The sequence below is a fragment of the Schistocerca nitens genome, chromosome 9 (genome assembly GCF_023898315.1).
Source record: "Schistocerca nitens isolate TAMUIC-IGC-003100 chromosome 9, iqSchNite1.1, whole genome shotgun sequence".
NCBI lineage: Eukaryota > Metazoa > Arthropoda > Insecta > Orthoptera > Acrididae > Schistocerca > Schistocerca nitens.
Window position 1 is genome coordinate 455,185,029 of NC_064622.1, and position 13,210 is coordinate 455,198,238.

General features: G+C 50.4%; 1 protein-coding gene across 1 annotated transcript; it reads right to left on the reverse strand.

Moving 5' to 3' along the window:
* Positions 1–1,422: 1,422 nt before the first annotated feature.
* Positions 1,423–2,484, reverse strand: LOC126204315 (uncharacterized). Its single transcript, XM_049938700.1, has one exon. The coding sequence runs from the start codon at positions 2,482–2,484 to the stop codon at positions 1,423–1,425; it is 1,062 nt and encodes a 353-aa protein (XP_049794657.1).
* Positions 2,485–13,210: the final 10,726 nt, after the last annotated feature.

The following is a 13,210-nucleotide window of genomic DNA, read 5'->3' on the forward strand; positions in this document are numbered from 1 at the left end:
ACAGGGCGCAACGGACGGTGGCAGATGTGAAGTGCCCGACACCTTTCAGTACCGCGAAGTCGTGCACGTCAGACTGGCCTCGGTGGGGAAATACCGTATGATCGCAGGGCCCCAGCACGATCGCGCCATGCCGTTACGTGGCGCGGAGGAGGCGGCGGCCACTGGTGTTGGTGAGGCGGGAGTTCCACTGCGTGTGCTTAGCGTTAAGGTCACCCGCAATGAAAATCTTCCCGCGCAACGCCAGTAGGACATCGAAGTCAGCCTCCTGGAGCAGTCCCCTCGGCGACCTGTAGGCCGCAACGAAGGTGATCACCGCTGCCGTAGTGGTAACAGCCACCCCAGTGGCTTCCACAGCGGCAAGCGGCGGAAGCTGCACTTCGTGGTGTTTTAGGGAGGCCTTGATGTAAACGGCCGTCCCTCCGCCGTGGGTCAGCCTGTCGGTGCGGTAGCACCGATAGTTGGCCACCTTTACATGCACCCCAGGCTTCAGGAAGGTATCGCACACGAGGCAAACATCTATTGCCCCGTCGCGCAAGAACTCCCTGAATTCCCCTTGCTGTGGGAACAAACTGTTCGCATTAAACGCGCAGACGATGAGGCCGTGGACGTGGTGATTATCCATGGCGGGGTTGGGGAGCTACGCCGACCTGGAGGGCCGCCGTGACCGCGGTGACGAGCACCGGGAGTTGCTCGAGCACCTGGCTCAACGATCGCAGAAGCGATCGTAGCTCAGCTGCTTCTGGTGCAGTGGAGACGTCGTTAGGCGCGGCCGCGGGGCTGTCGCCCTCTCGGGCGAAGCTGTGGACGGCGCAGTCGGCTGCTGTCTCTCTCCGACGTGGTGGTCAGTGCGCTGTGAGGGGGCAGGTAGCCCGCTCTTGGTGGCGGCAGCGAAGCTGGTGGTAGGGTGCACCTTTCGAGAAGGAGCACCTTTGCCTCGCTGCTGGTTTCGGCCCCATTGGAAGGCCGTGCGGCCCGCCGCAGTTGCAGCAGGTCGGTTTGTCCTCGCGGGGGAGGCCGCAAGATCGGCTCTCATGCTGTCCCACGCACTTGACGCAGCGGGGGGGCATGGAGCAGTACCTTGAGACATGGTCCAGCCGCTGGCAGGAGAAACATTGGGCTCTTTTGCCTTTGGCTCAAGCGGTTCGACCTCGACCTTGACACGGCCGACCCGCTGTACCTGGAAGATCTTCAGATTTTCCAGGTTGTCGACTAGGACAACTTCGTACAGCGGCATGTCGCGGTGGGTCCTGGGAGACTTCATCAGGCCTGTGGACCTGATGCCGAATCCCATGTCTTCAAGCTCCTCACGGAGGTAGTCCGCCCCAAACTTGAGGGGAAGGTGGCGAAATACCACCTTCAGGAGTTTGAGCGGCTCAGAGGGGTGAGTGTAGCAATGGAGGCCGTCCTTGCAGATGGCGTCCATCACCGCACGGTATTACTCATGTGTCGCGACCGTGACCTTGTAGAGGTCGCGGCCGGCAGGCTTAAGGGTGGTTGACGCGGCCAACCAACGATCTTTTGCTCGAAATTTTTGTACTCGCCGTCCCATTGGACGACGATAGGCGGTGGGGGCGGCGGCTTCCTCTGTGGCGGCATCAGGGGCGCCTCGTCGTCCTCCATCTCGTCGGCGTTAGCCCCTGCGAACGCATTTGTAGTCGGCAGCGGCTGCGGTGGCTGCAGTGCGGCAGCCTTGGCGGTGTGCCTCCTAGGTGGGGCAACAAAGCCGTCCTCATCAGGCTGCCTGGAGGCAGCCTCTGTCGCAGTGGGCCGCTGTGTCCTCTTTGGGTGTAGCACCTTGGGGGCACTGTGTGGAGAACTAGCTCCAGCTCTCCCGACCGCTGCAGCGGCAGCGCGGGAGGCTCTGGGTGCCTTCTTCCTCGGCCTTGCGGAGTCAGAGGTCGAGGAGTGCGTGTCCGAATCGTCGTGTGTCGTGGCCCGGCGCTTCCTGGGCGCACGGGCGTCGTCATGGTCTGCATCGCGACTCTCTGCCTCGGCGATTGCCTCGGCAAGGTTCGCGTCATGGAGGTCGATGGCCTCCATCTCGGTAGCCTCTTGTGCTGTCTTAGCGCCCGTCCAGACCGCAGGGATGTCCCCAGCGCAGGACGGCGCGTCTACTAGCGATACAAGGGGTTCTTCTTGTGACATCGGGGCCAATGGGGCAACCGGGGGAGCATCGACCTCTAGGGTGGTAGAGTCCAGCGGCGCAACTCCCTTCGAGGCCGCCGTCGCCGGGATCGCAATTTCTTGCTGTGCGACCGGCGAGGCTCTCGGTGGCTCGCCCGATTCTTGCTGCCCCGAGCTCGGTAGTGCAGCGGCCTTCCGGATGTTACAGAAGGTCAGTATGGCCGCCTCGTCGTCATCTCGACCGGGGTAGGAGCCCCCGTGAGCGAGCTTGTTCATGAGAATGAACGCTCGGTCACCGTGGTTCGAGTCAGCGGTGGGCAGGTATGCCTGGTCAGCGTCACTGGTCGTTAGTCGGTCCATCGGTCAGCTGTATGGTAGGTAGGGAAGGATGGTCGTCTCTACTCTAGTGACCGCGGACTTGTCCCACGTGAAGGGGGTCCTGGATCACGTCGTGCCCTAACGGTCCCTAGGCGCGGCACAAATCGATTACTGAATCGATTTGATTCGCAGCCGAACGTGGTGTGCACGACAATTTCGCCGATGAAACACTCGCAAGCGAGTAGTCAGCAGTGGAGGTTCGCGGCAGCTTCCGTAACGCACTCGCCAATGACCGCGTGCCTTAACAAAGGCGCGCAGACAAAGACGCGCGGGAATAAAAGCGCCAGCGAGACAAAGCGGAGCGGTGAGCCAGAGCGTCCTTTCGCTACGGCGGCTCAGCAGACGCAGCAGCCTTTTTTTATTTTTAATTTTTTAGTTTTTTAATTTTGTTTTTATTTTTTATTTTTTTAATTTTTTTTAATACTTTTCATTCCCACTCCTGAGGGGTAATGGGCGGGCCATTGGAGAGCTTCTCGCTCTATTTGGCCTTAGTTTAACAATTTTTATTATTATTCACGTTTGGGCCCTACTGGACCACGCGAAGTACAATCACGGGGCATTCAGTTATTTTCTTTTAGACTTTCTCTCTGCCCAAATTGTTTTCATTCTCTCGGAATGAGCTCTTTTCCTTTCATGAGACCATGTGGTTCCAGTTTTCTTTGGTTTTTCAGCTTGACCAACTACCCAGTCATGAATTTTTTGCCTAAATAATTTTCTGTCTTGAATTTCATCTTGTTTTATATCTGCCTCTTTCATGTCCTCTTTTATAGCAGCAATCCATTTTATTGTCTCAAATTTAGCTTTACTTCGATTTTCGTAGAATTCCACTACTTGTTTAGTTAGTCTGGTAGCATCCATTCTTTTAATATGCCCATAAAATTTTAATCTGCGTTTTTTCATATCTGAATATATGCTGGTGTATTGTTGAATTTCACTATTTGCTCTTAGCCTGTATGTTCCTTCTTCAGTATATTTTGGACCTAGAATTTTTCTGATTACTTTTCTTTCTCTTTTTTGGATTTCTTGAATGTCCTTTTTTCTGTTTAAAATTAGCGTTTCAGCCCCATAAAGGCACTCTGGTTTTATGACCGTGTTGTAATGTCTCAATTTAGAGTACCTCGAGAGACATTTTTTGTTGTAGATGTCTTTTGTAAGTCTAAAAGCTGTCTCCATCTTTTGACAACGAATTTCATTTCCAATTTTTTCTAGACCAGTCTCTGAGATTGTTTCACCTAAATATTTGAATTGCGAAACTCTTTTGATTTTTCCATACTTAGTTTCCAAAAGTTTGGGTGCCAGTTTGTTGCTAGTCATATACTGTGTTTTTTCAAATGAGATTTGAAGACCTACTCTTTCTGCTGTTTCTTTAAGGATTTCTATTTGTTTCTGAGCAATTTGGATGTCCTGCGTTAGAATAACCAAGTCGTCTGCAAAGGCCAAACAGTCTATTCGAATATTTGTTCGTCCTAATTTCACTGGTTGGTCAATTTTGAACTCCAATTTTCGTTCGCGCCACTCTTGTATTACTTTTTCTAGAACGCAGTTAAATAGCAACGGAGAGAGTCCATCACCTTGCCTCACGCCCGTTTTTATTTCAAAGGATTCTGAAATTTCTCCTCTGAACTTTACTTTTGATTTTGTACCAGTTAGCGTGTGTCTGATAATTGCCGTGGTTTTAGGATCCAGGCCTTGTTCTTTCACAATTTGGAAAAGAGATTCACGATCCACTGAGTCATAAGCCTTTCTAAAATCTACAAAGGTACAAACTAGTTTTTTATTGTAAATTTTTTGATGTCTGAGAATTAGTTTGAGGACTAAAATATGTTCTGGGCAAGATCTATTTGGCCTGAAACCTGCTTGATATTCGCCAATTTTCCATTCAAGTTGCTGTTGTGCTCGGTTCAGAAGACATTGAGAGAGGATTTTGTATGTGACTGGAAGAAGAGAAATTCCTCTGTAATTATTAACATCAGTTTTGTCTCCCTTCTTATGAAGTGGGTGAATCAAGGCGGTTTTCCATTCATCAGGAATTTTTTTCAGTTTGCCAAATGTTTTGCATGATTGAAGTAATTTCTTTAACGGTTTTTGGACCAGCTGCCTTTAAAAGTTCTGCAACAATTCCATCTTCACCAGATGCTTTGTTGTTTTTCAACCTATGAATTTCTTTAATGATTTCCTCTTCATTTGGTGCAAGTGAAACTGGATTGCATTGTTGGGGAATTTTTGGTGGAAATCTTTCTGTGGGCTCGGGGCAATTTAGAAGATTCTTAAAATATTTAGAAAGTTCTTTGCAATTTTCTTGGTTGTTAAGAGCCAACTGTCCATTTTCCTTCTTGAAGCAAAGATTCTGGGGTTGGTACCCCTTTATTTTGGTTTTAAAAGTTTTATAAAAATTTCTGGTGTTGTATTTCTGAAAATCTTCTTCAATTTCTAAGAGTTGACTATTCTCATATTGTCTTTTTGTTTGTCTAATTAGTTTTGAAGTGTCTTTTCTAGTTGCCATGAATGTATCATATGTGTCTTCTGTCTTGTTGCTATTCCATGCTTTAAATGCTAGTGCCAGTAGGTGTGTTGGTGTTGGTGGTTCATTTGCTATTAGTGTTATTTGTGCAGAGTGTTCATCGTCGTGTATGGTGTCTGGGTGTGTTGCTAGTATGTTGTGTATAATTGTTCGTGGTGGAAATTTGTATTTGAATTTCGGTTTATTTTTGTGTCTAGGTATGTTTGTGTCTAGGTATGTTTGTGAATATCTGTGTGAGGTCGGGGCGAGTTGAGTATGCGTCGGCCGTACCGTGCGCGTAGGACCGCTAGTCTCGTCTGAAGGGGGGTGACCTTCGCTTCTTCGTATGCTTCTTGTCTGGGGGTCGTGAGTGGTAGTCTCAGTGTACTGCGTAGAATTCGTTTTTCGGTCTGATATAGTCTTTCTGTTTTGGTTCGCGTCATGCAGGCTAGGGGGGCAGCAGCATACTCGAAGAGGGGCCGGACGAATGTTTTGTAAGTATTTATGGCAGTTTTTGTCATTGCAGCCGTGGAATTTTCCCTGGACTCGTCTAATTAAGGATTGTCTTTGTCTGACTTTGTTGAGTGTGTCTTTGACGTGTTGGTCTAGGTTTAGGTACTTGTCTAGCGTCACTCCTAAGTACTTGGCTTTGTCAGTCATGTTCAGTCTGGTTCCCCACAGCGTTAGCGTGATGTTGTCAGGGTTTTGTTTCGTCTTTTTGGGAATGTCGCGGTGTCTAAACAGGATTAACTGGGTTTTGTTAGGGTTAGGCTTTATGCGCAATTTCGCTACGGTCGCAGGTTCGAATCCTGCCTCGGGCATGGATGTTTGTGATGTCCTTAGGTTAGTTAGGTTTAACTAGTTCTAAGTTCTAGGGGACTAATAACCTCAGCAGTTGAGTCCCATAGTGCTCAGAGCCATTTGAACCATTTTATGCGCCATTTCTGCATCCACTGTTGTAATTTCGTCAGGAAGGTCGTCGTTTCACGGTTGATTGTGCTTGTAGATTGTCCAGAATTCCAATACGCCGTGTCATCTGCATAAAGTTGGACTTGTTCGTTTGGTCTGGTGGTAGTGGGTACGTCGGTGGTGTATAGTGAGAATAGCAGGGGGGAGATTATTCCTCCCTGCGCTACTCCTGCTTGTGGCGAGAAGGGTGATGAAGTTTCGTCGTTTACATGTACTTGGGATTGTCTGTCTAGTAGGAGCGTTTGGATGAGTCTTACTGTCTTGGGGGGCAGTTCTAGTTTCAGTAATTTGTAGAGTAGGCCGTCATGCCAGATCTTGTCAAATGCGCGCTCGATGTCTAGGAAGACCGCGAGCGTGCATTGTCCCAGATTCTGGTGTCTTGTTATGTCTGTGGTAAGTCTTAGTAGGGGGTCGTTTGTCGAGTGTCTTTTTCTGAAACCTGATTGGAGGTGGGGGATTATTTGCAGTTTTTCTGTGTATTTGGTCAGTCTGTCAGTTATTATCCTCTCGAATGTTTTCCTAAGCACGTCTATTAGGGATATGGGTCGATAAGATTTCGGGTCTGTTTTTGGTTTGCCTTGCTTGTGAATCATTACGGTTTTAGTCTTTTTCCACGCTGTGCGGGTAGTTTCGTGCGTCATGCAGTAGTTAAACAGTAAGGTCAGTAGGGGGGTTAGCGTCGCGAGGGGCATTTTCTTAGGTGAGTTCTTTGGATGCCATTTTCGCCTGGGGCGGAGTTTTTACCCGACATGATGGCGTCTGCTACTTCGCTTTCAGTTATTTCTTTAAGTAAGTCGTGGTCGTTTTCGGAGGGCACGGTGGGCATGTGAAGGAGGAGGGGAAGTTCGTCCATGACTGTATGTCTGAATTGCTCGTCGAATAGGTTGTCTTGAGGGAAAGTGTGGGCATTGACCAATACTTCCTTGAATGCCTCCGCAATTTATTTGTCGTTGGTGGTAGGAGTGTTGTCGATTGTCAGTTTGTATTTCCTGTCCGTGTTTTGTCCTGTGAGTGTTTTAAATTTCGTCCAGAACTTGCGTCCTTGTCTGTGATCAAGTTGTTTACATGTATTGTCCCATTGGTTTTGTCGATGTTCCGAGACGAGTCGCTTTATTTTCGCGTTAAGTCTGTTCCATTGTTGTTTGAGCTCTGGATTGTTTGTCCTTACTATTTCAGTGTGTAATTGTCTTTTGCGTCTCATGAGAAGTAGTACGTCAGGGGGGAGATGAGGTTTCCAGCGCTCAATGGTCTTGGTGGGGATGGCTGTCTCGATGGCTGTTTTTATTGAGTCCACGATTCTGTCATTAATGAGGTCTAACTCGGTGTCGTTAGTAATCGTCAGTGGTGCCTGAAGGTCGTGATTTATCGTCTCTTGGTATTTCTTCCAGTCCGCTTTCGAGTACAGTCGTATGGTTCTGGAGGTTTGTGGCGGTGGAGGAGGATTGATTGCAGTTGTGCTAAAGAGAATGGGGAGGTGGTCGCTCGTAATGCTGTCTCCTATTGTTGCTGCGGTCATGGTGTCTGTCAAACTAGGACTGTGCAGGATGTGGTCGGGAAGGGAGTTGCCACCGTGTCCTACGAAGGTGTAAGTCGTCATCGGGATTCTAGTAGCGTTTTCTGTAGTTAGGAAGTCCAGGGGCGCTTCGCCGTTTCTGTTGTTGCCTGTGTCGCCAAGGAGTTCGTGTCTGGCATTAAGGTCGCCCATTAGGATGTATTCTCTGAAGGTGGCCACGTATCGGAGGAACGCTCTCGGAATTTCCATGCCTATCAGCAGTCGGCGGCGTCTTGGTCGAGGAATGGTGACCATAACTGCTTCCAGGTGATCGAATTGGATAGGGAGCGGGGTTTCCTGTGCTGCGATGGTTTTTTTTTGTGAGTAATGCAACTCCTCCCCTGCCGTCTGGTCGATGTTTGAAGTAGGTGTCATAGTCACTGTTAACGTTGATGTTGTGTGTTTCTTTAGTCCATGTCTCGGCAATGCCCGCGATGTCGATGTCCTGTCTTGTCAGAATGTCATTTAGCAGGGGTTTTTTGTTCCTGATGCCGCCTGCATTAACGAACATCAGGTTGGCGGAGCGTCTGTTGGGGCGGTAGTCCATGGTGAGTCTGGGGGAGGGGTGTGTGACGTATTTAGGTCCTGAGGGTCTGCGCGTAGGAGCGGCGGGTAATGGTGGTTGTCACTTGTTGTCCTGTTAGGTTGTATATGACGTCCTTATCGAAGAAGCGCTGGGCCACTTGTCGAATTGTGTGCGTTACTTCCTCCTTGCGGCCTTGGAAGAGGTTGGTTAGGGAGAAAGTAATGACTTTCAGGAAGTCCTCGATATTTAGGACTTCTCCTTGTGAGGAGGAGGTGTCGGCCAGCTGAAGAGGGGCCTGAAGTCTTTCATTTAAGGCTGCTGGGGGCCTTTCCTTGCACTTGAAGGACCTAGCGGAGTGTAGTCCTCCGCAGTTTGCGCAGGAAGGGGTGGAGCGGTCGTCGCTGGCGCATTCGGTGAGATGGTGGTTGCCACCGCAGCGACTGCATTTTGGGGTGGCTGAGCAGTCTTTTGTGTGGTGGTTAAATTGTTGGCACCTCTGGCACTGTATGGGTTGCGGTTTTGGAGGATTTGAGGGTTCGACCTTGTGGTGCGATAAGAAAATGTGCACGCCGTTTTCGAGCATAAAGTCAATATGCTTCTGGTTGAGGGAGATGACCCTGAACATCAGGCCAAATCTTCCTGTTTTGCGCGACTTGATGCGCCATGCTGCGCTGATTTGTAGGCCCTGAAGTTTCAGCTCAGAAATCACGTCATCCTTGTCAACATCGAAGTACACATCCTTTATTACTGCACTAAACGATGGGGGTTTGGGCTTCGGCAAGGGGCCTGCGATCGGCCTGGTTACTTTTTTCTCCACGATGACATTGGTTGGGAGAAACTGCCGAAGGGTTCTCTCCAAGTAGTTTACGTCGTACTGTTTGTCTGCCGTGAGTTTAGCGGTCCTTCCGTCCCTGAAGACGTTAAGGGTGCCGCTGTAGTCCCTGATGTGTTCCCTGATTTGCAGGGACAGAGTCTTATTTGTCGTTTTTTCGGGCAGGTTTTTGAGAAAGTAGGTGACGGGGGTGGGAGATTTTGTTCCAGCGGGCCTTTCCGGTTCGATGCCCACCCTGGGACTCCTTTCCGGTGTAATCCTCCTCGGATCTCTGCGATGGTGAGGAGAGAGGGAGTCGCTGTCAGATTTGCGTCGTCTTCTGGAGCGCTGCACTGTCCAGCCCTCGTCTGCTGCAACCTCGTCGTGAGAATGATGGTCGACCACGACGAGGGGGTGATGGTTGATGGCGGGGTGTCTGGGGGAGAGTCACGAGAGTCAGGCGACTCCTGGGTCGCAGGGTCGAGTCTCCCAAACTTCGCCATGTTCGTCTGATGCAGTGTAGTGTGCGGGCGGGTTTGCTGCCGGGTGAGGGTAGATTACACCTCTCCTCGCGGGTATCCAGCCAGTGACTGGGCCCTGAAGGAGTACTTGCCCTAACAGACTGGGGGGGGGGGGGGGGGGGGGCGGCAGAGGGAGGCTCTGCGGCAGCGTGAGGGGTGAATGTTACCAACTGCGCCCTGTCGGTGGTCCTCTTGTTAGATGATCTCCAGCTGTCAACGTGGTTTGATGATGCGGTCGGGTGTTGTAGGATGGTGCCACCAGATCACAGCGCAGGGGCTCTTGCGACAGTTTTGCTTTTTAAGATTAACGACAATTCGCCATTCCCTGCGCTTTGCAATCGACAGTGGGGCACCCTTCAGCTTTTTTTTGGTGTGGGAGAACTCCGCGGTGGTCGCTGTTTAGCGACTGCCGGCGTCGGGCCGCTCCGTCGTTGGTGATGGGGGGGGGGGGGGGGGGCTGCCTGCTCTTCCTCGCTGCTGCGCTGCTACACGACCCCTCCGCGACGGCGTCCCAGTCTCGTCTGCAGCAGCCCGTTTAAAGAGAGATGGGGCCCCTCCACGCCCGCACCAACGTGGTGACCAAACCAAAAGTTCTACTGTCACCTCCGTAAAACATGTTAGTTATCTAGTAAGTGGATCACAGGATGCTGGGCTGTGATGTTGTCCGTGCGTCTGGGTAAGACTACGCATTAACACGGTCCATCAGGTGATCGTGGACGAAACGCGAGTGAGGGTAGCGATTTGAAGAGCAGAGGGGAAAAAAGTGCCATGGCTCGTGCCGTGGGAAAAAAACCTCTGCGACAGTGGGATGGGTAGTAAGAGCAGTAGTGGCTTACTAGCTGCGATAGCTCATGCAAGGTTGGATTTGTTAGTATGGGAATCATGCATCATTACCGTGACAAGCGATGGCGATGTGTCCCAGTGGCTGCAGCTGCTACATTCCTGGAACAATCAAGATTGTTATACAGTAGTGGGAGATCGGCCGTAGATCGTCTCACTGTGTGGGGGATGTGTGGAGCTTGTTTGCATGCAGTGTACGGTACGGCTTCCCTGTGTGGTGCCAGTTATTCGGCAGTATATTTCAGCTGGATATCCAGTAATGACGTCTGATTAACAGGGGCTCGCCTGTGCCGTTATGTTTGCGTATGCTTGGCCATAGATGTTATGCCCTTACAAGTATGTCTTTTGGTCTTTTATGTTTCCATCTATGGTTGTGGTCGTAGTTCCCCAGATTCAGAATAAACGGGTTCTGCGAATGTCTGGAGTTTCTATATAGTCTTGTGGTGAGTTTGTGGATTACCTCCGTGAGAGTCTCAAGTCGGTATTCCTGGTGAAGGTCCGCGATGCGTGTGTATCGTGGAGCATTGCTTATGATTTGTATGAGCTGCAGACGGCGCAGGCGTGTAGGCGCAGCGTATCCCCAGACAGGAGCTGCGTACGTCATCAGGGGTTCGGGTAAGTGTCATGTACATGAACCTAGATACCCTTCTGTTCAGTGTGCTACGCCTGTTGTGCATAGGATAGAGCTGTTTGAGCCTCGCGCTAGCTCGGTTGGTCATGTGTTGTATGTGGTCCCCCCAGAGTAATTTCCGGTCCAGCCAGACACCGAGGTATTTGACTTTCTCGCGGAAACGTATTGGACGTGCATGTAGAGTTATTGGTCTACAGTAGCGGTGTTTGCGCAGTTGCTTCGGTCTTCTAGTGAACAGAATGCCTTCGCACTTGTCGACGTTTACTCTAACACGCCATTTCTCCAACCAAGGCTCGGCCACTCTGAGTGCAGTCTGTAGGCGTGACGTAATGTTTGATGGTTCCCAATTTTGCGCGAGGATGGCTGTGTCATCCGCGTAGATTGCCATCGTTGTGTGTGGTTGGGAGATCGTTTATGTAGAGGTTAAACAGTAGGGGCCCTAGGAAGCTTCCCTGGGATACTCCCTCGTGTATACCGTGTCGTGTTGATTGTTTTCCCTGCACGTCAGTGTTGAAACTCCTGTCTGTGAGGTATTGAGTGTATTAGACGCAGCAGCCCGTCGGGGAATCCCGCGTCGCTGAGTTTACGGATGAGGCCGTTGTGCCATAGACGGTCGAAAGCCTTTTCGATGTCCAGGAACACTGCCCCTGTAACTTTGTTTATGTTAAAGCCATGTGTTATATGTTCAACGACCCGTAGGAGTTGTTGTGTTGTGGAGTGGTGATTCCTGAAGCCGAATTGCTCTGGTCTCAGGATGTCATTTGTTATGCAGTGCCTAGTGATGCGTTTGAGAATCACCTTCTCAACAATCTTACTGAGCGAGCTCAGAAGGCTGATGGGTCGGTAATTTTGTGGGAGGCTGTGGTCTTTCCCCGGCTTTCTGAACATCAGGACCTTGGCCGTCTTCCAAAAGGCGGGGAAGTGTTGGTGTTTTAGTATGGCATTCGTTATGTGTGTTAGGTACTCAGTTGCTTTATCCGTGAACTCCTGGAGGACACGGTTATGAATGCCATCATGACCCTGGGCTTTCCTAGCAGCGGAATGCATTATAGCCCAGGAGACTTCGGCTGTGCTAGCATGTCGAATGTCGTCGCGCGATGGTTGGGCTAGAATGCGTGTAACCTCTTGGTCAGAAGCAAGTGTGAACACTGGATCTGATGGTACCAGGTTCGGTGTGAATGACGTTGCGAGTGTTCGGGCCATTAGTTCTGCTTTCTCTTCCGCTGAGTATGCAGGTCCGTCGGGCCCTTGAAGCGTTGTAGTGTATATTTTCTCCCTGGTGAAGTGTCGGGCTAGTTGCCACACGCCAGGTCGTGTGGTGTCCAGCCCTTCGAGTTTATGGTTCCACTGTTGTGTTCTATGTGTTTGTATTTTATCCTGTATGATGCCCTGTAGTCTGTTAATGTGCCGTTTGAAGTACGGGCGCCTGGTGCGCTACCATTGTCTCCTGAGGAGATTCCTCATTGAGATTAGGCCCAGGATTTCCTGGGGCAGGGCCGCACTGCGTTGTTGTGAGGTGCGATCAGGTATGGTGCCTGCCATTGCGTCCTGGACGGCGTTAGTGAGGGTTTCTACTGCCTCGTCAATTTGGGCTGTTTCATTAATTTCGTGTATAGGTGGGATGTGGCTATCGAGCGTTTGCTTGAACCTTGTCCAATTCGCGCGCCCGTAGACCAACATCTTGCGTTGTTCCATGTGCTGCAGTGTTTCCTCAATGTATAGTATTACAGGTTGGTGGTTTGAGGGCAGATCGTTTCCAACGGCTACGTTGAGTGTCGTTCTAATGCCCTTGATGAGGGCCATGTCTATCACGTCTGGCCTGTGTCCCCTCTGATAGGGAATGTGCGTCGGTTCAGTCGGCGCTAGTATAATGTAGTTTCTGCCAAGTGAATGTTCGTACAGTTTTTTGCCGTTGGGATTTCGTATGCGTTAATTCCATTCTGGGTGTTTTGCGTTCAGATCTCCAGCGACTATTACTCGCGGTGAAATGTTGAGTAATGTGCTGATATCGCGTGTTGAAATGCCTTCAGGACTGATGTATACCGATATCAGTGTGGTGTAGGCTCCGTTGAACTTGACTCTGACGGCCGTAGCCTCGATTTTTTCCAGTTCAGGGAGCTCTGTGTGTGTGTGCTCAATGTCTTTGTTTATGACGACTGCAGTTCAACTTGCCATGGCGTCGCCCGGTCGGTCAGTTTGATAGACACAGTAGCCAGGAAAGTTTAATTGTTTGTGCGGTTTAAGTTTAGTCTCGCTCAGTAGCGCGACAAGGATTCCCTTGCGCTCCATGAACGCGGCAAATTCTGCCCTTTCGTTGTGGATCGAGTCTGCAGTCCAGAACAGGATCCGTGATAGTGT

Excerpts from the sequence above, each read along its gene's own strand:
- LOC126204315 (XM_049938700.1), bottom strand. The coding sequence starts at position 2,484 with ATGGACCGACTAACGACCAGTGACGCTGACCAGGCATACCTGCCCACC.